At 45.1% G+C, this 25,608-nt stretch overlaps 1 protein-coding gene across 1 annotated transcript in view; it reads left to right on the top strand.

Moving 5' to 3' along the window:
• Window positions 1-24,149, top strand: part of CLRN1 (clarin 1) — a 46,438-nt gene extending 22,289 nt beyond the window's left edge. Inside the window, exons 2-3 of the mRNA XM_089672596.1 lie at window positions 20,337-20,516; window positions 23,140-24,149. Coding sequence (XP_089528722.1) covers window positions 20,337-20,516; window positions 23,140-23,405 — 446 coding nt within the window. The 3' untranslated portion in view covers window positions 23,406-24,149. The remainder of the gene's footprint in view (window positions 1-20,336; window positions 20,517-23,139) is intronic.
• Window positions 24,150-25,608: the final 1,459 nt, after the last annotated feature.

Genomic DNA, 25,608 nt, shown 5'->3' with positions numbered 1-25,608 from the left:
CCTGATGTTAAAAGCGGATAAAGGTACTCCCTGTGTAACTTAGATGTCAGCCATTGTCAGCTCATGTGTGACACCTGCGCTTGCTCAGGCCCTTTGAGGAGGCCACGCTATTCGTGAGTCGGCAGGACTATGGGATGAATGAGGTCAAATCGGCCATGGGCCCCCGTACCGCCTGTTCACGCTGATGCTGGTCCCACAGTGTGACCTGGGTCCCTGTACGGCCTCCCATTGCTTCCACTCTGCCATGTACCTCTTTGAAATCTCCTCACACTCCTGCGGTTGTCCATTTTGTCATAGGTTGCTGGCAGATTAGCGGCCTTCCATAGGTGCCGCCAGGCCCCATATCGACCATGGGCCCCCGTACCTCCTGGTCACGCTGCTGCTGAGCCCACAGTGTGACCTGGGTCCCTGTACGGCCTCCCATTGCTTCCACTCTGCCATGTGCCACTTTGAAATCTCCTCACACTCCTGCGGTTGTCCATTTTGTCATAGGTTGCTGGCAGATTACAGGCCTTCCATAGGTGCCACCAAGCCCCATATCGGCCATGGGCCCCCGTACCGCCTGGTCACGCTGCTGCTGGGCCCACAGTGTGACCTGGGTCCCTGTACCGCCTCCCATTGCTCCCACTCTGCCATGTGCCACTTTCAGGTCTCCTCACGCTCCTGCTGGTTTCCATTTTGTCATAGGTTGCTGTATGGCCTCCCATTGCTGCTGCCTCCACCGCCACACTGTGGCTCCAAACACTGGTTTTGGCCCCGTGACTGCCCAAATGAGTGAAGTGTGCGGTGATTCTAAGATCGACGGCACTCATCTGCATGTCATACTGACAGACAGTATTATTTCTCTTCCCCAGCAGACTCCAAGGGCATTTAAATTAAAGGTACAGTGTTCTGCACTAATATTAAGTCTCTCTGAAGCCTAGAAACACCCTTTTTTAAGTTAAATTCACAGCGAATTTATTCGACTCGAATCGAATATTGTCCACGAATTCGCCGAATCAGTCGAATCAAATTTTTCATTTCTTCGCTCATCTCTAGTTATAACCCTCCCTTACTCTACTCAAAATGAAAAAAAAAAGTTTTGCCTATTGTTCTATTTTAAGAGTTTTCCCTCAGCTCAAATGACCATACATAAATTAGATTTATTGTACACATTTAGTGTACATATACCTCTCTTTACCACTTTGCTTCTAGTATTTTGTCCCAGCCATTTACAGCATTTCTGCAGGGAAATGTCTGGGTGTCATTGTAGGAAATAAAAATGACCTCTGTACAACACTTTGCTAGATGCTCTTTACATCTCACCTGATCACGAAATAGAAACTCATGGTATTCACTCATTTCAGAAAAGTACATGAACCTTTTGTGAAAAAAAATACCTATAGGGTTCCCTTACATTTAGCAGTCATAAATATACAACTGTATGGTCGTCAATAAATCATAATTGCGCAGGTCAAAAACTTGAACAGACACAAATGTTCTACTTCCATGAAACAATATGGGATCAAATGTCTTAAGCTTTGTTTGATGATTCTACAATGGAAGGGGGAGGGGCACAGACCTACTATGTCTTCCACAGTTGCCAACATTTTCAAATTGATAGGAGAGCACCTGTCACGTACCTGATGAGAGACTGAAATGACGACGTTGGCCTCACTTGTGTCACTAGCCCTGACCCCACTGGAGTTGGAACAGAGGGAGTCTAGGGACCAGGGGGACAAGAGCGCCAGTAGTTGTAGTTGTTTGCAGCTCTTGCAGATGATGACCTTGGAAGACTGATGATCCTCTGACTCAGGCACAGTAGTAACAAGCAGAGCAGGTCTTGTAGATTGCCAGGCATGCACCAGAGCAAGGCAGGTAGTGAGGGTAAGAGACAGGAGCAGTGTCATGAGAATAGCCAGGGTCATCAATAGTCGGGCAGCACGGTACAGAATCAGAAGGAAAGCCAAGGTCCGAGCAGAGCCGAAGTGAGGAACCAGTATCAATCAGGAGGGCAATCAGAGTCAGGTGAGGAACAAGCCGGGTCAGCAACAAAGGAATCACACAGGAACAAGCAGGACACGGGGGAGCTGAAGACCAGTCAGCACCTAACATGGGCAGAGGCACTCTTTAAAAGGCCAATTGGTGCCAATCTTCGCTGTGCGTGTGCACGTGCATGTGCGTGTGCGCGATTGCGCATTTCTGCGTGCATGCGCACAACCGACCACTCTTCTCGCATGCGCACGCACTTCTATTCGCAATTCTTGCCGGAAATCCCTTACAGCACCCTAGAGGGATTCTGAAAAAAGGAGCTGCCATTTGCTGGTGGGAGGCAGAGAAGTAATTTATTGGTGGGCATGGCAATGGCCAAACTGGACTTGACTTTACAACAAGTGGGAGTAATTGAAAAAAAAACAAAACACAAAAAGCAGTACCTGAACATCTAGAAATTTCACCAACTCGTGTGTAGTAACACTAGCATCTATCACCCTGGCACTAATTAAACACCTTTTTACATCTCTTACAACATGCAGAGACAGCTGGCAAAATACATGTTCAGCTATGTATGTGAACCTTTATGGTAATCTATATGCATCCCAGTGGGCTTGCTGCCCTAGGCCACAACCAATGTTTGTAAAATCTGGCCCTGCCGCCACCACTATAGAGAAAATGCTATCCACAAAATTATATCTCTTATTACTAAGAAGATCAGATAGCCCTATGAAGTAATCCTCTTAATAGAGATCCCCCCTTCAAATATAGGTACTGTAGAATAATGAAGAATGAAGAGTGGGAGAAGGCCTATTAGGAGGATTTCTTAATAATTAGTTCTGTATGACATACCCACAGGAAGCTGGCAGAAAATGCTTAAAAATCCCACAAGAAGACAACCCAGCACAGTGCATTTCCCGAGATCTCGCCATAAAGATTATGCAATCAACCTCGTCTAGGCACATGAGGGGCAAGCCAATATGCCCATACCCATTCACCAAAAGTAAATATAAACACAAAACATGTCCTTTATTTAAAAAAAAAAATGTAATTGTCCCCCGATGTATAAATCCATCGTCAATCCCAATAAATGCCGGACGCCAACCTGAATGACAGCTGCTGAGGAAAAAAAGGGGTGTGGTCACCCAGTAATGTCACTGTAGGACTCCGCCCCTTTGACAATACATGCTGGCCCTCTGAGACCCTGCCCTTTGACACTATAGGGCAGGGTCTTCAAGGGCTGCCATGTGTTGTTACAGGGGGCGGAGTCGCCCAGTGACATCACTGGGTGGATCCTACAGATTCTGCACCTCTGATAGACATCAAAGTCAGTCAATGTCCAGTGTTCAGTGTGACTGATAATAGATTCACATCAGAGGACTTTTTTTTTTTAATAAAGGACTTGTCAAAAACTTGTTAAAATGGGCTTCCAGATTCCGATAAGCTACCCCCTCCCCCTCAAACTCCCCAAACCACAAGGCCAGGGTTATGGGGAGAAATCCCTTGTCCTCATCAACATGGGGACAACAAGGTGCTTTGCCGGGGGGTCCCCCACCAGCAAAGTGCCTTCCTCTATTAGGGGCATGGTTCAGTATGGTTTGGGGGAGGGGCACTTGCTCATCCACTCTTTTTCTAGCCTGCAAGGCTGCATGCTCTTTGGTGTGGTATGGATTTTGGCGAAGGGACTCCACAACTTTTTTTTTTCTTGTGATGAAGGGTTACCCTTAAAATCCATCCCAGACCAGAGAGAGTGATGTGGATTTTGAATGAGACCCCACACATTTTTTGTTTGTTTTTATTGGTGTGGCCTAGTATGGATTCTGGGGTGGAGGGTGTCACGATCATGGCGTCAGACCCCAGACCTTCTCACCAAACTCGTGACCGAAGAACTAGCCGATCTACAACTGCGATGTGACGTGCGTAACAATGCCACACCCAGCTGCACCCTGCCAACGATTTTCCAGCTAATGGATACCGATCGATGTGCCAGCAGCCTGAATCGATTGTTACTGGGTCAGGTTAATTACGCAATTAACCCCTTCACACTGCCACTACCTCCTTTTTAATCAGAGAAAGAGGAAACTCGGCGTTCAGCTATAACACTATAATGGTTGATATAATCGACTGCATAACCTGGTCATAATACAGGCCTGTTATACAGAGGGTTAAAACAAACAGTAGCGTCTCTTTAAAGGCAGGGATTCATAAATTGCAATTAAGAGCTATAGAAACAGTTCAACACTTTCAGAAAGAGAGATTTATTACTAAAAGGGTCAAACAGGTGCAATAAAAATATTTACAGAGAAGATGTAACTAAGATATGTATATATACATAGAAAACAGCACAGCACAGCAAAGAGATAACAGGGAGAAGTTAAAGGGTTAAGTTATTTGCCATTAAGCTTTGGATGTAAGCAGATCACGTTTCAGAGCGAAAGGCACATGTCTCCCCAGGTGGTATATTGATGTTAAAAATGGGAGATGTCTTCAAACTTTCACTCTTAGGCTTGACAGCCTGCTTTAAAGTTTCCCAGCAGGGGGTGGTTCTGAAGTAAAAGACCAATCCCTTGTTTAGGGAGGGATCGTCAGGCGGAACCCTAAACTGGAGCTCACATCTTTCATAATTCATATTCTGGTTCATAACTTTCCATATGCACAAGTGACAGTCCCCCCGCAGGTATACTATTATGCAGACAAGTCCTGAGGATTATTTAGATATGAATTATGAAATTATATATTGCACGGTTCACGAGTTCTATTTTTCGGCTTCCCTGATGGTCCGAGATAAGCAAGTGACCCATCAAACTGTTCGCCTGCTCATTGGCCATCTGACGAGGTGTCCAGTTTTTATGAAAGTCTCTCATATTCCAAGATATGAGACATAGGGGAAAAATTGATTTGAGAAGTGTTCATCTAATTCTGTCACCTACGCTGAGCTAGGTTTATTAGCTCAGAGTCCCTTTCAACTCCTATGAAGGCTCCGCTATCCCTTCACGAGGCATGAAATTACACAGGTACTTTGGCCAGTGACACTCCAGCTCTCTTGGGGAAGCTGGTCCTATCTCTTCCTAGGTGAGAAATGATACAGCTTTCACAGACAGCTCAGCACCTAGCTAGAAATGCCTTGGCAGGCCAGTGACCCACAAACAGTACACACACACATCTGTCACTGTGCCTCTCAGGAAGGGAGGGGGAAGGAGAATGAGGGAATAACATGCTACCAGGGGCGGACTGACAACTCACGGGGCCCCCGGGCAATAGGGGATCATGGGCCCCTGTGTCCTCACCCACACTCAAACCACACCCAAAAAAGCCTATGAAAGGTACCAGGGCAGGGGCGGACTGACAACTCATGGGGCCCTGGGCAATAGGGGATCGTGGGGCCCCTGAGTCCTTGCCCAAACTCAAAAAACCCTATGAAAAAGGTACCAGGGGCATCTCATGGGGCCCCCTACTGACCCCGGGCCCTCGGGCAGTGCCTGAGTTTCCAACTGGTCAGTCTGCCCCTGCATGCTACTCTTAACAAAATGGCAGACTGCGTCAGTCTCTGGCGCGCACGTTTGCGACAGAGGGCTCCCACACTGTTTTTTTTTTTATGCCAGCTGTTTTTTTATAGTCTGCTGACTCCATAACAACCAATGACTCACCCTGCTGGATGAAAGAAGGGATGAGTCGCAGTAGTAAAATACACATTAAAAACTTATCAAAGTCGCACTGCAGCCGCACTACAAAATCACATTGAAAATCGGATGAAAATCACACTGCACTAGTATGAATCTAGCCTGAAGGCACATTGTAAGTGAATACAATTTTTTTTTCCGAAATTAAAAATGCTGCAACTAAACATTCCAAATAGTTGATTTATCTGTGGTTTTGTTGGCAACAGGGTTTCTTTAAGGAATAGAAAGGTCCATCTTTGCAGGTATTCAGTATGTCTAGTCTAAAGGCCCAACTCCACCATTTTTAAACTGATAAATTCAATGCCTGTCAGGTTTTAAAATACCTGTACTTGTCTTATACATACTAAACAGAGACATAAACATAACCTAACTGTAATTGTGCTCTGTGGTCATTACTGAACAATATGTTGTGTCTATTCATTGTAACGTATACTAAAGATCGGATTCTCCATCCTTGGCGCTAGTTCTTACTTCATTATTTATTGACAATCTTCCTTCTCTTTTGCAACACTTAATGTAATTATATACTGTTCTGCTAGCGTAATCGTAAGATCAGCAGCAAATGGACCTTCTGCAACCCGCAGTACACATTGTATTATGTTATCTATGAGAGTTTTATCCTGCAGGTTAGTATGACGGCCACTCATCTAAATCAACAGCTCAAATTTACATCTAAAATATATGAGAAACACTCATGAAAAAGTAAAATAAAATTGGCTTCCTTTGAGGCTGAGGTACATTTTTAAAAGCTAATATTCAAGTGTCAGTCCATCAGAAAGCAATATTTGCACTGGAGACTGGTGGGGAAGTCACCTATGACTTTCTACATTTTCAGCAGATAGCTATCTCTGTCATAGTTCCTGCCTCTTTTTCTGTGTATTCCTGCCTTATCTTACTGCATCCCTCTGAAAAACAGGAAAAGTGGGACCTCTTTGCATTGGCTACGGTAGGTATGAAGGACTAGGAACAGGGCAAAGATTTCAGTATGTTAGGCTTGGCCTACGCAGGCCCTTTGCAGTAATTCTTGCAGCAGTTTTGTTTTAAGATGCTTTCGATTGAGTTTGTAAGCACAGTATAACAAAGCATACATCTCTACTATCTATAGCCAGCACAAAGACAAATGTGGTTGTGGCAAGTCATCTCAAAGGATATGTACCATAGATACTATCAGAGATACAGTTAGCAAGAAACAGAAGACCTGCTATCGTAACAAAAAAAATCTATATGCAATACCAAATCAAATCCCTCCAACACCCTTTCAAGCAGCTGTATCAAACATCTTTAAAAGACACTGTTTAAAGCTAGATGTTACTGCGCTACTAATGACAAAAAAAAAAATCAATAGAATTTTAAAAAATCGGATCCATAAACATAAGTGAATAATCAAAAAAAGTGTATTCAAATATGAAAAAAAATCAACCTGATCATAAATAAAATACCAACAAAACAAATAATTAAAAGTGCTTCAGTGAAAGAATAAAACAACATTCACAGTGTCCATGAGGTGAACATGATCCAATGCACTCAAACAATTCCAGAAAGGAGATGAAACAGTCACCCTCCAATAGTGATCAGCTCCCAAAGAAGGCTCCTCTTCGATGATCACCTCACCGTATAGTATGGACCTTTTATCTGAACAAGGCAGTCAGAAACAATTATTTGTTTTGATGTTTTTATATTCATGATTAAGTTGATGTGTAAAGATACATGTTTTTAAATTTTATTGATCTGTGTATAGTCACTAGTAGAGATATAAGGAACATCTAGAGCAAATGTGTCAAACAAAATTTCATATGGCCCTCACATCTCTCCTGCAGCTGTGGCACCCCACCCCCCTTGTCTCTGCCCCCACTTTGGAACTCCTCCTACAGATCCTGCACCTCTCTGTGCAACTCCAGCACTCCCCATTTCCACCTCCCTGGTCTAAGCATTAAGCAGTCTCCGGCAGCTTACTCCATCCCTTCTCTGGTTCTCCTCCAGACCCTGCACCTTCTGCTTCCCAGCTCCACCCCTGGCAGCAGAACAAGGTAAAGGGGGGGTGCGCTGTGATTTAAGGGAGGGTGGGGGACTTCTGACGGGGAGGGTTCTTCACATCTGAAAGTGGGGGCAGGGTGCTACCTAGCCTTACAGATACAACTCGCAACTTTGAGGGCAACCATAGTGCAGCCTGCGATGAAATTGAGTTTGACACCCCTGATCCAGAGATATAGTTATACCTAGACACATGAAACTAATGTTCCAGGAGTGTTGCTGTAAGAGGTGACAAAGCCCAGGATTGAGCTTTTTTGACCCTACATCTCCTGTAAATTACAGGAGTGCCCTTAGTTCTACACTTCTATGACCTGTATTCAGCCGACAGTGGGCTAAAGGTAACTTTAATGTCAGGATCCACCCAGAGCCCTGGCCAGCAGTTTCCTCAGCCTCCCAGCGTGCCGCGTGCCGCTGAGAGCCTGAGCCAGCTGCTCCTGCCCCTGGCACAACCCAGTGCTCCAGTAACTGCTGCAGGGGCAGAGCAAAGTGCTGATAACTGAGAGTAACCAGCTCTCTGCTCACTGAAGACTGGGAACTGAGAGATCAGCGTTCTTTCATCACTCAGTTATCGGTCTCAGAGGCTGCAAGGGACAATGGATATATGCTGCTGTCACGACTATGGCGGGTAGCTCTATAGGCCCACAGCTTAGAGTTCCCCAGGGCGCAGGGTCTAAGCCCCAGTCTGCTTGTTCACCAGAGCCCCTGATGGTGGGGATGGACTTGGAGCAGGCTGGGACCAGGTCGTGGCCCCCAGGTACACCCAGCTGAGGTAGAGGAGACTGCTAGCGGAAGCAGGGTACAATGTGACTATCACATACCGGATTGGGGAGCCTGAAATGGAGAGAAGGTGTCCTCTTAAACTCCCACTCGGAGCCCCTGAAAGTGGGAACAAGGGTGCAGAGCCAGGAGGGGCAGGAGTGCCGTGTAGATCTTGCAGCTGTCAGTAGGTAGTTGGGAACCCAGGAGATCCGGACACAAGCCAGGTGTGGTTGCAGGAACGTAGGTGCAGCAGCAGGCAAGTATGATCACAGGCAAGTATGATCACTGGCAAGATGCAGGTCCGGTGCAGACAGAATCATACAGCAGAGTCAGGCAGGCCGGGTCGCTAACAAGCGGGCAGATAAGTACAAGAGGAGCAGGCAGGAGAGTGGTCAGGGATAGCCGAGGTGGTGCAGGGGGAGTTCTTTCTTAGGCGGGTATACAGAGTGCAGGTATCAGGATCAGAATCAAGAAATGTGTACAGGAACGTATCTAGACCAGAAGGCAGTGATTCTACATTGAAGAAGGTTTAAATAGCCCGCCTGACGTGACGTGGGCACTTACTGCGCATGCGCGAGCTTTCCGCGCTGCCGCGCATGCACGGCCGCACACTACCGCGCCTGCGCAATCGCACCATCCGCTACTCGAGGGGATCCGTCGCCGTCGCACCGCTGCACGGCGACAGGATCCCTGACAGCTGCATTCACCTAGTTGAGTATATATGTTTTTTTTTTAAATTCCTGAACTTCTTTTTAATAAGAAGCAGGGGCGGACTGATCATTTGAAAATTCGGGCACTGCCCGAGGGCCTGGGGTCAGTTGGGGGCCCCATGAGATGCCCCTGGTACCTTTTTCATAGGCTTTTTTGAGTTTGGGCAAGGACACAGGGGCCCCCTGATCCCCTATTGCCCGGGGGCCTCATGAGTTGTCAGTCTGCCCCTGATAAGAAGTTCTATATAATTGGCCTGAATCTGCCGTAATTCTGTAAGACTCCGCACAGCAGGAAGATGAAACATCGGTGCTGGAGCCAATCAGGAGTGCTGCATGCACATGTGCTGACATAGAAATTGTTGACAGTGAGAGTATTTTTTTATAGCCCAATAATGGGCTGGGGGAGAGAAGGTGATCCAAGCAGCATACAGTATTTTATATACAGTAGAGAAACGTGAGCTCCTTAACAGGTCATGCTGCCTGGCAGGTCTGTATAAATATCAGGAAATGAATAATGAATCATTGGCAAGTCAAATATCCATTTATATGTATCTAACTGTCTATTCAGTGGTTTTCATGACGTTAACCCCAAACCTAAATTAATCTCTTAAAGACACAGTCAGCTTCCCACAGTTAAGATGCCGGGAACCCCAAGACTGGCGAAGAGCCAGGTATGGTGAGGACAGTGCTGGATCCTGAGACAGGTAAGGGTGTGTTTTTCAAAGTCAGCAGCTACAGTATTTGTAGCTGCTGACTTTTAACCCTTTCACCACAAGATCTGTCTGTCGTACGGACCTGACAGTGGGGGGGGGGGTTATAATCCGGTGGCTGCTGCCCCCGGGATTGTGTATAAAACTGATAGGGGAAGCAGTCGAGCATCTGCGTTGCCGCCCAATCTCTTTCACAGCCTCCCAGTAGCACCCCCCCCCCCCCGCACGTGCACTCCTGCCAAGTTCCTGGGCCCCGCTTGCCCATCTGTGAGCCCAGGGAGAACCATGGCGGGTGCCAGCGAATAGAGGGGAGTGTGGACGAACATCTGCTCTCCTCCCTTTCTTTCTGTGACCCGGAAGGCGACGTGTGTGCGGCCTGCTTGAAATACATTAAATGGAGGCCAAAGGAGACTTTTAGACCCTGCATGTCTAAATAACAAGAACCTGTCACCTAAAAACCATCACATAGGGGACTATGTGTCCCCCTATGTGATGAAAAAATAAAGTTAAGTAAAACAAATTTTTTATTTTTTAACAAAAAATAAAATTACACCCCAGCACATAACATCCACCCCCCCAAAAAAATGTAGCCCCCCCCCAACCCCCACATATACTGTAAACACATACGAACGTATGCCTACAGGATGCCTACACAGGAAAACATTGATTGTGATACACAAAGCATTAGACCGCTACAACCCTGGCAGACTGACCATACCAAAAATCTCAAATGACGCAGTCATGCGCTGGAGCGACTATGGCGCAAAACCAGATCCCAACAAGCGTTCACCCCCTATAAATCTGTCTTCCTAACCTACACTTCCTCCCTTCATGCTGCCAAGCAAGCCTACTTTGTTACCCTCATTAATACCTTCTCCTCCAGTCCTCAACGGCTCTTCTCTACTTTTAACTCTCTACTCTCTCCGCCCCCACCTCCACCCAGTACCTCACTCACCGCCCACGAGATTGCTAACCACTTTAAAAACAAGATCGACACAATTCGTAGGGACATCGCTCAGACTTCCACCCCACCTAGCATCCCTCACACTAAAACCCCCTCAACACTCCACTCCTTTGACCTCGCCACTGCCCTGACTCCCACCCCACCTAGCATTCCTCACACTAAAACCCCCTCAACACTCCACTCCTTTGACCACGCTACCACTGAAGAGGTCACCAAGGTCTTCTCTGAAGCCTGCCTCACCACCTGCCCCCTTGACCCTGTCTCCTCACAACTCCTACGATCACCCTCTTCCTCCATCCTATGCTCCCTCACACACATCTTTAATCTTTCCCTCTCTACTGGCACATTCCCCTCCCCTCTAAAACACGCGCACATCACTCCCATACTTAAAAAACCCTCCCTGGATCCCCCTGATCTGAACAACCTTAGACCCATCTCCCTGCTGCCATTTACATCCAAACTCCTAGAGCGCTTAGTCTATAATCGCCTGAGTTCCCACCTCACTGACAACAACCTCCTTGATCCCCTACAGTCTGGCTTCCGCCCCCTACACTCCACCGAAACTGCCCTACTCAAACTCACCAACGACCTGCTAACTGCCAGAGCTAATAGCCACTATTCAGTGCTCCTACTCCTCGACCTCTCTGCGGCTTTCGACACGGTTGACCACCCCCTCCTCCTCAAGAAACTACACTCTCTTGGCCTCAAAGACTCCGCTCTCTCCTGGCTCTCTTCCTATCTATTACAGCGCTCCTTCAGTGTTACCTATAACACTGCAACCTCCTCTTCACTCCCCCTCTCTGTTGGAGTCCCTCAAAGTTCTGTCCTCGGGCCCCTTCTCTTCTCCATCTACACCTCCTCCCTTGGCCAATTGATACACTCTCACGGCTTCATCTACCATCTCTACGCCGACGACACACAAATCTATCTTTCTACCCCTCACCTCACCCCTTCAATCTCCACCCGTATCACAAGCCTACTGAGCGACATATCGGATTGGATGTCACTCCACTTCCTCAAACTAAATCTTTCCAAAACAGAGCTCCTAGTTTTCCTCCCAGCCCGTGCCCCCCCCTCCTCCGACTTCTCCATCAAAACCAACAACACCACCATCAGTCCCTCCCCTCAAGCCAGAGGACTAGGTGTCATCCTAGACTCCAATCTGTCCTTCCAGCCCCAGGTCCATTCGCTGACAAACTTATGTAGACTTCACCTCCTCAACATCTCCAAAATACGTCCGTTCCTAACCCCGGAAACCACTAAGCAACTCATTCACTTCCTCATTATATCACGCCTCGACTACTGTAACTCCCTCCTCATTGGCTTACCTCACCGCAGGCTATCCCCACTTCAGTCTATCTTGAATGCTGCGGCCAGACTCATCCACCTTACTAACCGCTCCGTATCCGCCACCCCTCTCTGCCAATCCCTCCACTGGCTTCCGATTGCCCAACGGATAAAATTCAGAATGCTAACATTGACGTATAAAAATGTTCATAATACTGCCCCAAACTACATCACCGATCTGGTATCCAAATACCAACCAAAACGTACTCTCCGCTCCTCACAAGACCTCCTACTCTCTAGTTCTCATGCCCATCTCCAGGACTTCTCCAGGGCTTCCCCCATCCTCCGGAACTCCCTACCCCAATCCATCAGACTATCACCTACTCTCCTCACCTTTAGGCACACTCTGAAAACCTATCTCTTCAGGGAAGCCTACCCCGCCCTCAGCTAATTACTGAACTCCTCCACTCTTCCTACCACTCCATCCCCCCACAGCTATTTCCTCCTGTACCATTATCCCCTCCCTCCTAGACTGTAAGCTCCAAGGAGCAGGGCCCTCGAACCCCTCGTGTATTGAATCATATTGTTACTGTACTGTCTCGTGTACTGTCTCCCATTATAATGTACAGCGCTGAGCAAACTTGGCGCTATATCAATCCTGTATAATAATAATAATAACATATTCAATATCGCTACACATGCCAGAGCGAGAGCAATAATTCTAGAACAAGACCTCCTCCATAATTCTAAACTGATAACCTATAGGGGTTGTTATGGTATAGGGACCCCTGCCAATTATTGATTTAATTTAATCCCCTTATTAATTCTCTGTCCCTCAGATTCAATCCCTGTATGTCCTCCGTGTCACTCTGCCAAATGGCCAAATTCAATTAATGTGGCTTCCCCCCTCCTGGCCAGCTGGCAGCATGTCCTCAACTTGCCCTAAATCATTCCCTGCACCAGTCCCTCTGATGTCCCCGGGGGGTCCAATGTCATCCTGGCCCCCTCACTGTGTCCCCTGTCTCCAACCTGATTCCTCCCTGTTGTCCAGTGACCCCCTCTCCACCTCTCATCCTGCCGCCATGGGATGAGAGGTGAGGTGCGGCTTTCACCACCCCTGCCACTATCTTCTCCCTGCCTGGCCGCGGCCGGAGAGGAGAAGGTGGCGAGACTTACACCTCTCCGCGGAGAGGGGTGAGCCTCCCGCAGGGATGTTCCGGGCTACGGCGTCTCGCTGACACCATCTCAGCTCTGTCATCCGCAGCGCGGGCACAGGAAGTTCCCGCACTTGCGAATGTCCCTGGACAAAGGCTGCGCTCACGAGAGCCGGGCAACGAGGCACCCCAGCTCCGGCCCGCCCCGGTTACCTAGATGACCAGGGAGCGTCCTGCATCAGCTTAAGAAGCTGATGCCGGGCGCTCCGGTCAGTCTTTCACCACTGCGCAGTCATCGAAGGAGCCCCAGCTGAGGCGGGACCTTCCTGGCCGGACTCTGCAGACCCCCCAGCCAAATGGGGAACCACACCCAAGCCGGCCAAAGGACCCCAGCGCAGGGGAGAAATTGCCCGCTAGCTGCCCAAGACCCCAGTCCGGGGGAGAGATTGCGAGATTGCCTGCCAGCTGCCCGAGACCCTCAGTCCAGGGGAGAGATTACCTGCTAGCTGCCCGAGACCCCCAGCACAGGGGAGAGATTGCCTGCCAGCTGCCTGAGGACTCCCCGCCACCCGCATGATCCAGACTCCAACAGGTACCTGTGTTCCACTTTCTATCCCTGGGAGACGAGGCACCCTGTCGGATCCGTGAGTATATGCCCTCTCCCTGTTTTACCTGAACTGTTCCTGTACTGACCCCCCACCCCCCCTGTTGGATTACAATTGCTACAGAGACTCTCCTTGGCTCTCAGTGTTGGACTATAAGTGTGTTGGCCCCTCCTTGCTACCCTTCACTGGCGAATTCACCCTCCCTGCAAATCCCTCTATTGTGTGACTGTCATTTGTTTGTCTCAATAAAGCTTTGTGCGTTTGCCATCTACTCTGTGTGTTCTGTCCTGCCTACCCACCATCAGAGGGGTTTTTGAAACGTAGCCTGTATAAAATATAGGGTACTGTGTACTGAAGTTTGTTCATAGGCGCACACAAATTTAAGGTTTGGTATGTTGGGTATCTATTTAGTTGGCGCAACCTCGTCTTTTATATTTTGCCAAAAATGTGGGTAATTTATTTTTTGTTTGCCCTAAAATTCACTTTAGTGTGTTTTTTTACTGAAATGTTGCAATTCCTAGACCTTTGTGGTAAAATCGTGTGACATAAAAAAAATTGGGACTACCACTATTTTATTCTCTAGGGTGTCTGCTTTCAGAAAATAGGTTAATAAATAGGAGGTTTTGTGTAATCTTCAGGCCTAAAATTATTTTTTATACATGTATGCAAAAAATGCAAAAACGGCTCTGGAAGCAAAAGGGTTAAATGTTTGTTTACACAGTGAAGATCCTGCACATATCTTTCTCACTCTCTACTGCTCTGTTCAGCCACTGGAGAAAAGAAAAATACTCTGTATTATCAGGTGTGCCGCACATGTGGCTCACTTGCCTTCCTTCCAGATGACAGTGCTAGTGCTTGGTGATTGGCCACTCAGACACCCAAGACTGTCACACCTGAGAGAATGTTTAGCCCACTGCTTTAGTCCCAGCAGATGAAATTGCTGGTCAAATGCCTGTCTGCCACCAAAACATGAGATTGTCACCTGATCCAACTTAACACAACTTGACTGGACAACTGTGATCTCATGCCCATGGGCAGCCTATTCATACAAAGAGAGAATTTCAGCTGATTCTTGATAAACCAGCCAAAATGTATTCAGTGGATGGCCTTGCTGGCCCTGCTCCTTTCAACAAAACACAATCATTTGATTGACTTTTGTCAATGTGCCTGCTTGAAAATGTTCAAGTATTCTGGCAGCTGTTGCAGGTGGTCAGAATAAAATAGCCCAGCAGGTGAAAGTGTCCATTTGCCCTGTATAGTGTGTAGATGAAGGAATTACATTTCTTTTGTTTAGCCTGCATACCGAACAAAAGAGTTCTAACAGTGTATGGCCAGCTTTAGTCATTGTGAACACAGTCAATGCTGAGCCCTTTCCAGCACTGCGATGGAAATCAGAAGTAGGTTAACGATACAAATAAATATGTCAAGGCATTCACTTGTATTAAAATTACATATCATACATTATTTACAGCACAGAGAATGATCAGAGTTTTCCTCCACTGGCCAGTATATCACATTTAATTATACAGGAATTTGCTGGCCTGTAAATGTGCTTGTTATGGGTAAACCCATCTGATTCAGCTACCACGGCTAATTCCCATCAATTTCTGGGTCATCAGCTTATTTTCACAAAGGTCACCAACATCTATACACAAAACACAAGTGTTCATTATTTTGTGTGGCACTTTTTCATTTTCATTCAAGCATTACAGGGAAGTGAGCTGTTTGAATCACATGTAAAATTTTAATGATGTCTGTGCTGCTTTGCCAATAAAATGTCACGCCAGGCCACTTACATAAAAGGGATTGAATTTACAACTTGCTCTGAGTAAGAGCAGCCAACTATTAAGCCTTTTCATACCTATCCCTATTGTACTAGGTATTACTAACACATTGATACAATATGAAGCTACAAGAGAACTATTCAAGTATTTGTGGGTTTACTTTAAGGTGGAGATTCAGCCAACACATTTTTGTTTATAGAGGGGGTAAGGGTTAGATAGGGAAGTTTATATTTTGCATTGGGAAGACTTCCCCTCAGTGTCACTAAGACAGGAAATGTGGGGAAATATTTCCAATGGGAGCACAGTAAGGGTGTTGGATGCCTGCATACCCCACCATGTGCTGTTGCTTCCATTTTAATACTTACCTGTCTTGCTGCCTGCACCACTGGTCTTCGCTCTTTACAAGTGCAGAAGAATCACTTTTGGGTGTGTCAGTTGCCTGGTCTTTGGAAGGCCCCTATATCGCTATATGATTTGGGGTCCTGAGGATGGAACCAGACCACTGACACACAAGAGTGATTCTTCTGCACTTGTAAAGAGCAAAGACCAGTGGTGCAGGCAGCAAGACAGGTAAGTATCAAAGTAGAAGAATAGCCTAAGTATAACTATTCCCTAATTCTCCTCCTTCCTCCTACCTATTGCGCCTACCCTGAATAAAAAAGATCTGTATGCTTACCTATTTTTAATTCACTCCACTTCGGCCATGTGATCCTGCAGCTCTGACTCCCCTCTGCCAGTAAGCGACTTCAACAGGGGAGAGGAGGGAGCACTGACAATGGCTGGGCCATGGGAGCCTATGGGTGATGTCACTACTGTCCAGGAACAAGTATGTGCATATCAGGTGCCAGTACCACATATGACAGGTCTGTGACTTATACAGCAATGAGGCAAGAATAAATGCAACTTTAGAGTACACATTTACAAAAAAAGCCATCAAAAGCAATTTGCGTATTTCTATCCTGACAGATTCACTCTAAGAAACCTAGGAACCAGTTCACATCTAGGAGTACTCAGTAGTGAATCTTTATGCCTTTTTTTGCATTTATTTTCTTACATGCTTGAGTGCTAATGTGTGTTTTTAACACATGCCATGATGATGATGCATATTGTTTGTGTGTTTACGTGCAAGATCACATTAAAGCAAACCCATTCTTTGCAGTCTTACTTTAATTACAAATCTAACAGCCTTAAAGTGTTACTAAACCCACAACAATAAAATAAGTCTGTATATGCAATAAAGCATGCTTGTTATACTGACTGTGGAACCTAAGGGGTTAATTCTCTGCATTGTGTAAAAAGGCTGTTGGATCCTGACTTCTCTGCTCCTCCTCTTGTTCAAATGTCCACGTCTTATCTCCTGATAAGACAGACTGAACCATAGCCATTCTGCACATGCTCAGTTTAGTGTGTACTGCTAGAGAGGTATTTTGTTCTTGTTTTTCTTGGCAGAGTGCATGTGATCAGCACAGGGCCAGTCAGCACTGTCCAGACAGAGGTCAGGGGTTTTGCATCCTTCTAGAGCAGAAAGAAAACTCCTCCTACAAGCTTTAACCAGTGCTCTGCTTAACACTGATAGAAGTCACAAGACTGCTCGAACTGCTGATGAGAAAAGATATTTAGCAGTTTATATTTACTAAAATAATTGCATTTCAATGTTCTCTGTACTGTGGGAAACCAGATATAGTGAATGCAGGGTCCTGGGTTATCTTTCCTTCACTCCTCTACTGCTCCATTTAGCTGCAGGAAAAAGAGTTAACTCTGTTTTAGCCCTGCATAGGGTCCAAGTCATGTGAGCTTATAGAGGGCTGCAAACTCCCTCCACAGCCCTATGTTAAAGTGGTTCTGTTTCCAATAGCGTTTATTAGTTTTATCATAGAAAAAAGGTGTTTCAGAACAGCCCAAACAAATTATGCATCCATTTCTCAACAAATGAACAGGCACAAATAATCTACAAAAAACAACAATCATCAGTCATAAATAGCAAAATGGGGTCCCAAATGGGACTTGAGGATGCTAGATCAAAAAAAAAAAAAAAAATTATCAGAACATATGTTGAAGACAGCTGCAATCTGTATGGTGCGGTAGGATCTCCCCAACTCTCCTCAGACAATGGGGAGGGAGGAGCCCCTTAGGGCCTTGAGCTAACTGTGCCTGAAGAAAACTTACAAAGAAGAAGAAGAAAAAAAAGGAGAGAAAAAGAAAAAAGAGGGGGGAGGGATGCGGGGGGGGGGGGGGGGGGGGATGAGAAGCAAAATTTAGGACGTAGGATGTGCACCCTCTGGGGATTCACACGTTTCCATTAGTCCTGCCTAGGAGAATCTGGAGAGCTATTTCATCCAGAGGTCCCAAGTTTCTCAAACTAGGCCACCCTATCATAGAGAATGGCAGACAGATGTTCATTGACCATTATCCAGGCTAGTTTGGCCTTTAAGAGGTCGAAGGGAACCGTGTGGGATCTCCAAGATCACGCAATGGATATTCTGGCAACAGTGACGATAAATCCAGTCAGGCGTCTCATATATCCAGGTATTCCCTCCACCGGTTTCCCTAGAAGGACCTGTTTTGGAGACTTGGCAAGATTCACTTGGGTAAGCGAATATATAAAATTATAGGTGCGGATCCAAAACCGCTTTACTTTGCAGCAGGTCCACCATGTGTAGAGAACTGTTTCCTCCTGTCCGCAGCCACAGAAACAACTGGAGGAGGCCCCCCAGACAAAGGACTCCAGATGGGATGGTACCAAATACCACCGTAGGAGGACGTTATAGTTAGCCTCAATCAGTGATGTATTAATATAAGTTTTAGAGTTAAGCTGTGCCAGTTTACTCCATTCCGTTGCTTCCAATACGTCCATTCCCATAGGTCTCATTCCCATCTTTCCATGTAGGGCAATTTGGTTGGGTCCTCATGCAAGTTAAAGTGGTTCTAAAGGCTCCCTCTCCCCCTCTTATACTTATCTGAGCCTGATCTTGGTCCAGTGCTGAGAACAAGAGCAGCGACTCTCTTGACGCTCTCTCCTCATGGGTTCAGAGAAAGCAGCAGGACCCATTGGCTTCTGCTGCTGTCAATTACAGCCAGTGAGGAGGGGGCCGGACCATGCTCGGTGTGACAATGGACACACAGAAAGGGGTTCGGGAGCGAGCCCACATGATTTTTTCCATAGCAAGTGGCTTGCTATGGTGGGCATTCGGCAGGGGGGAGAATCCAAGAGCGCCAGTGAGGTACCTGAGAAGAGGAGGATCGCGGCTGCTTTATGCAAAACCATTGTGCAGGTAAGTATGACATGTTTGTTATTTTAAAGTAAATATGGTTTTACAATCACTTTAACGCTCCAGGTGCCTGAGCAATGACCAGGCACCATTACAGATAGTAGAAAGGGGAGTTACGTGTTACCCATACCCTTTACTCTTCCCAGATGGATGGAGTGGCAGCCAAAAGGGAAGGTAGGTATTAACAGCTGATAGGTCTGCCATTAAAGGAAATCTCTAGTCATAGCAAACACTTTCATTTTATAACCTCAATATTGCAATAACATTACAAACAATAGTTATTTATGACAATTCAGTGTGAGCGTACTTGAAAAATGTTTCATTTTGTGAGTTCTTCCTGTCTGCTGGCCATCTCTTCCCGAAACTTCGTGGACTACCATCATGCTTTGCAGCTTCTCCTCTGCTGTGTACTTTAAATTTTGAAGGACTATATATCCCATGGTACCTTGCTGCCTGCATACAGGGATTACTCTAAGGACTCCTGAAATTTCTCCTCTCAATACCTCTGTGGTTCAGAAGGCAGGCTCTGTGAAATGTGTGACACACCAGTGCCTACTTACAGGACTTAGTGAATACGTGTCATAGAATTCAAGTAAAAGTGTGGGGCTCTTCACATAGTAAGTATACAAACTTCAAGATCAATCAGAATAAAAGGAGTAGACTAGAAATAATTACCACAAATTAACAAAAGGAAGGGATTTTTAATGGTGCCAAAGCATAATTCAACAACACATTATTATCAAAAAAAGTGGAACAATTTTATTTTATAACAACATATAAAAACAAACACCATAAATATGGTATTATTAAAATCATCACTTAGAATCACTTGAAGTCAATATGACTTTGAACATTTTTGCAGCAGCTTCGGCTCAACATGTTTTACCAAAATATGGCTTCTTCAGGAGTTTTTGTTGTAATGTATTTGTTGATATATATTTTATCCATAGGGACACCATGTGCAGTGCTCATAAGACACCTGAAGAAGCCATATTTTGGTAAAACTTTGAGCAGAAGCTGCTGCAAAAATGTTCAAAGTCGCATTGACTCCAAGTGATCCTAAGTGATAATTTTAATAATACCATATTTATGGTGTTTGTTTTATATGTTGTTATACAATAAAAATTGTTATACTTTTAATGATTGTGTTGTTGAATTATGCTTCCTTCCTTTTGTTAATCTGTAGTAATCATTTTTTGTGGGATTGGGTGCTTTTGTTTCCTGGACACCTGACTACCTTGTTTCTAGGCTAGAAATAAATTAAATGCAGAAATTAATATATGATTTTACATTCTGATCATAGATACGCTTTAAAGTGAACCTGTTGCTTTGCCCCGCATTTGCAAATCTGAGGTTAACTTTAAAGTTAAAGCAAAAAGGTTATCTATTGAAACTATTTTTTTTTCCAATAGTTTTTCCAGATTTGCTTAACGTGATTCCAGCCAGCATGCATGTCAGTGTGGTTATATTTACGACGACCCTCATCGCGTTTGCCCTGGTAGGAACTGGCTTCTTTATGTTCAATGCATTTGGTAATCCATTTGAAACGCTACATGGTCCAGTGGGATTATATCTGTGGTGCTTCATTTCATGTAAGTACTTGACTGTTAGTATTATGTTCATCTGAATAGGCAGAGATAGGCATGTCAGACAAGTAGTGGATGAACAGAGTGTGCAAAATATGAATTCAATGATATGTATTAAAAAATATGTTTAAAAAAATCAGGCAAACCTGAGCATATAATTAAAAGTGAAAGCTTGGCTCTACTCCCCTGGCCTTTCTAGCCTTGTAGGGCAATTTTAGGGCCTGTTCATACCACAGTTTTGTGATCCAGATGCGTTTCTGCATGTAGATTTTTTTTATGCATTTTAATGCATTCCAGTGCCTGTTTTTTGCCAGGTTTATTTTCCCCTGATTTTTGTTGGTTGTTCGGAGCTGGCAAATGGGCATCCTCATGCGTCTTAACGACCAGTGGTTCGTTCCATCTGTCAAAAGCAGGGATAAATCAACTGTTGTTAAGAAGCTGGCATGATCAGTCATCCCTGTTGTCAGCAGGAACTCCCTGCTGACAGCAGAATCTATACAAAAAAAATGTCATAAGGGGTAAGATATCCTGGTGACTTTACTGGATGACCTCACCTCCTATGCCATCAAGGGGCAGGGTCTCAGTTGTGGCATGTGTCATCATTTGGGCGGAGTCACCTGTGATGTCACAAATCACCCAGCCATGAGTGACATTATGGGGGTGTCAAGGGGCAGGTCTCAGGGGGCAGAATATGTCATCATTTGGGTGGAGCAACCTGTGATGACACTGATTGGCCCTGTGGCACTGTCTTTTGGCAAGTGTCAAGCAACGACAGTTTGTCAAAAACTGCCATTGTGTTTTTATTTACTTTTGACATTTTTTGATAAATGAGTACACCCCATATTCATTCACATGGGGGGCCAATATCTGGGGACCCCTTGTTAAAAGGGGGTTCCATATTCCAAAAAAGCTACCCCCGCACCCCCACAACCACTGTGCCAGGGATGTGGGTAAGAGATCCTTGTCCTCGTTAACATGGGGACAAGGTGCTTTGCCAGGGGGAGTCCCATTTTGTTTTTTGCTGTGGGGCTCCTCTTTTGGGGGGACCCAATTAATTTTTTTTGGCGTGGGGTCCCTTCAAAACCCATTCCAGATTCAAAAGGCCCGGCTTGGTATGGAGTGGGGAGAGCTCCACGCTGTTTTTGTTTTGTTTTTTAACGCTGGCAGTTTTGTTTATATTCTGCTGTCAGTGGAAAATCCCCCGCTGACGGCAGGGATAACTCATTGTTATTAGGGCGCCAGCTCCTTAACAACCGATGACTAATCTCTGCTGCTGACAGCGGGGATGAGTCACTGGTTGATAGGACACCAGTGAGGGCCAACTTCTAACAACCAACAAAATCTCATGAAAAAAACACACTCCAGTGCAGTTTTGATGCATTTTACCACATTCCAGTGCAGTTCTATGCAGTTAAAATGCAGCAAGCTCTACTTTTGTTTAGTGCAGGGAAACACATTGAACTGGTGTGAACTATGCCATTGGAATCCATGTTAACTACCGTCCTTGTGTTTTTGATGCAGATTAAAAACGCACTATACTGCATGTGGTGTGAATCGGCCCTTAATGTGATAGGCTTTGTCAATGAATAATCAGGACGCTTGGGAGTTGAGATCTGCATATCAGGTCATCTGTCTAGACAAGCATACCAGGAGTAGTGGATGAGCAGTACAAAAACTGAATTTAATACAAGGATTGTAGTTATTAAAGGTGTATTTAGAAAACCTGTCAAAATGCAAGGAAACCCAAGCATAAGATAAAAAGTGAAGCTTGGGTCTGCTCCTCCAGCCTGTCAAGCCTTTTAATGTTCCTTTAATGCGATATGATACTTCAATGAATGATCAAGAGGCTTGGGAATTGTGATCTGAATATCAATTCAACTGTTTATATTTCTGGATTGGCAGATCATTTTATTATGTCTTCATTAAATGTAACTTCAGTTTTTGCATTTTTTAATTGAATGCTGATTTTGAATTGCCCAGGATTGTGACAGGTTTACAGTAAAGGACAATTTCAACTTTATTGAAGTTGACTTGTAATCATTTTCCCTAACTTCCTAGTTGTAGTCCAACTGGGATAATACTTTCCTTCCCCCTCTCAGTGATCTTTCCTCCAACAAGGTCCCATCTGGCTCCTTTTCTGAAACCACAGATCCATTCATTCCTATTGATAAGAAATATTCTGAGGGACCGCTGGAGAACATGAGAATGGCTTACTCAAAGGAACAAATAGGGCTGCAGCATGCATGCACAGTAATGAAGAGGAGCATGATGAGACCTTGTCAGAGGCAAAGCCTTGAGCTAGCAGGTTCTCCAGAAGGAATTTTATTTAAAAACATTATTCCAGAAAGACTACCCATAAAGTTCAGAGCACAGCCAAATATAATCCAGAAATGGATTTCAGATGGCCATCCATTCTCTAGCCAAGCTTACAGGTTTAACAGACCCAGTGGTACTGACTTTGCTCAGCTCATCAAGTCCTGGAAGAAACTGAGTAAAAACTGACTTAGAAAGATGAACACCCACGAGTACACTTAGATGAAAAAAATTTGCAAGTAAATAACATGCCAGAGTTAGCTCACTGTATAATGTCAATCATGGTGCTTATATGTGTATATCCTTTTTTCTGTAGGTTCCTGTGGCTGTCTCGTACTAATTCTCTTCTCTTCAGAAGTAAAATTGCACAATCTGTCAGAGAAGATAGCAAATTACAAAGAAGGAGGCTTTCTATTTAAAACTCAGACTGAATATTTTGGAAAGTCATTTTGGATTGTCCTGGTCTGCACACTCATACATTTTTTAAATATTTTTCTCATTCGATTAGCAGGTTATGATTTCCCATTCTCAAAATCAAAAGACATGGATTCTAGTCCAGGAGCAATAGACTTCATGTACTGATGTAATCTTCTATAGCAGTGGCTCTAAATCTTTGTCATGTAATGACACTCTAAATTAAATTTAACTGACCTTGACACACCAGTATTAAGGATTGTAATATCAAAATAATCTGAAAATTCAAAGCACAGTGCTAAATCTGTAAATCAGAGGCAACCCAATACCCTCTTTGAAATGCAGAATGGAATATAAAAGTTATGCAAGTCTAAGCTATGATGGATGTCAGTGCAATTTGGAATTCAGTACTGTATTCACATAATAAGAGTATTCCAACTATGGTCAGTTTATAAATCACATTCAAGAACTAACAGAAAACTACAATAACAGTTATATTCCAGAAAAGTAGTGGAAATGAAAGTTGTTGTTGCCGTGGGAACCAGATTCTTCTTGCTATGGTTGCCTCTAATGCACACCCATATAATCCCACCCACTCCTTGAGACTCCAGTTTTATAATAGTCTCCTTAGCTGATGGACTTGTCCTCCTCTGTAGAAGCATTTGAGGACTGTACCCAGACCCCATTGTGGTTTATTGTTTTTGTGCCCAGACCCTGAAGACCCCTTCATGGGTATGCCCACCATGACAGGTGAGGCACAGATCCCTAGTAGGCCCAGCATTGTACGTAAAGTAAGACAGGGTTCCCTGTATGTTTACACTGCTTCCTGGCTTTTATTAAGATAAACTACAGTAGCACACTATATGGTTTTAGAGGCAGAGGAATGGGGAAAATTAAATTCATTTTAATGTAGTGCTCTTGTCTCTTACATTTCTCAACACAGCAATTTAAATTTGGCAGTTTTGCTTCTTCTTTGATTTGATGAGGCAGCTGCTTTATGCCTCCTGACTGATGCATTCCTGCCTGCCTTTTCTACCAAAAATGCACACAGTACATTACTACAGATCTGCTGCCATCTACTGCTTTGACGAAGCTACAGTAACACAGTCTGCATCAAAGTTACAGTGGCTCTTGTACCCGGACATCAAAAATCCCATCCAATTTCGAACTCTATTCTGTGAGAACCCCATTGGGGATCCCCTCATAGAGCAATGGAGGACAAAATGACCAAATATCATGCATTTTGCAGATGCCCTCTGTTTTCCATGACCCTACTCAGGAACTGGAGCCAGAACCTCCTTTTTTTAGGATATTTTGGAGGAAAGTATTGAGGACCTTGAATTTGTTGCAGAGAAAAGTATTTTCTTTCCCCTGTATTTTATGAACCACAAGTTACAACTTTGCACCAAATTCTCTTTACTGTGACTTCACTAGTTGACATGGTGCAAACTAGCTGTTGCCTAGCAGCACCTGATTCTGGCTAGGTCAAGAATTTTTTTTAATACGAGCACAGTTTGGTTGTGTACTTTATGAGGACTGGACCAATTCTGGGAGGGTATTCATTTCTCCAAAGCTCACTGCTGAGATGTTTCAAATGAGTAGCATTTTTAAGCAAAAATTGGCTATTGCTGTAGTTTTTCCTGCCATTTTATTTCTCAATAAGCACCTTACAGTGCCTATTAAGAATGTGCCCTCTCTTGAGGATTCTGTTTACAGGCGTTTGGAAACCCTCTTAAAAGCCTACAGTTAGCAATTGCTGCCATGTCTATTTGCCAGACTATTGCTAAATGGACAAGACAAATGAACAGGAACCCATCTTTTGATGACTCTGCTCTCTTAGAACAAGTGTGACTGATGCCCTCAGCCTTATTGTTGTGTATTGTTGCTCTAAAGCAGGGGTATCAAACTCAATTTCATGGTGGGCCACATCAGCATTATGGTTGCCCTCAAAGGGCCGGTTGTATCTGTAAGACTAGATGTTCAGAGCACCCCACCCTCTCTTACATCACAGAGCAGCCCCCATACCTTGTGCTGCTGCTGGGAAGAAGCTGGAGGTGGAGCTGGGAAGCAGAAGGTGCAGGGTCTAGAGGAGGACCAAAGGAGGGCTGGAGTCAGCTGCTGAAGTCCGGAGAGGAGGTAAAGAAAAGGGGGTGTTGCACAGAGAAGTGCAGGATCTGTAGGAGGAGTTCTGTACTCCTCTCTGCTGCCAATTGCTGCAACCAATGGTGGGGGGTTGCAGAAATGAGAAACTCTGTGGCTGCATAGAGAAGAGCAGGATCTGGCAGAGGAGATCTGTACTCCTCTCTTCTGTTGACTGCTGAGACATGGTGCAAACCAGGGAGCGCCACAGCTGCAGGAGAGGTCTGAGGGC

The sequence above is a fragment of the Staurois parvus genome, unplaced genomic scaffold (assembly GCF_062004578.1).
Source record: "Staurois parvus isolate SC_StPar_1 unplaced genomic scaffold, SC_StPar_1.0 ptg000131l, whole genome shotgun sequence".
NCBI lineage: Eukaryota > Metazoa > Chordata > Amphibia > Anura > Ranidae > Staurois > Staurois parvus.
This window is presented reverse-complemented; position numbering and strand designations above follow the sequence as displayed.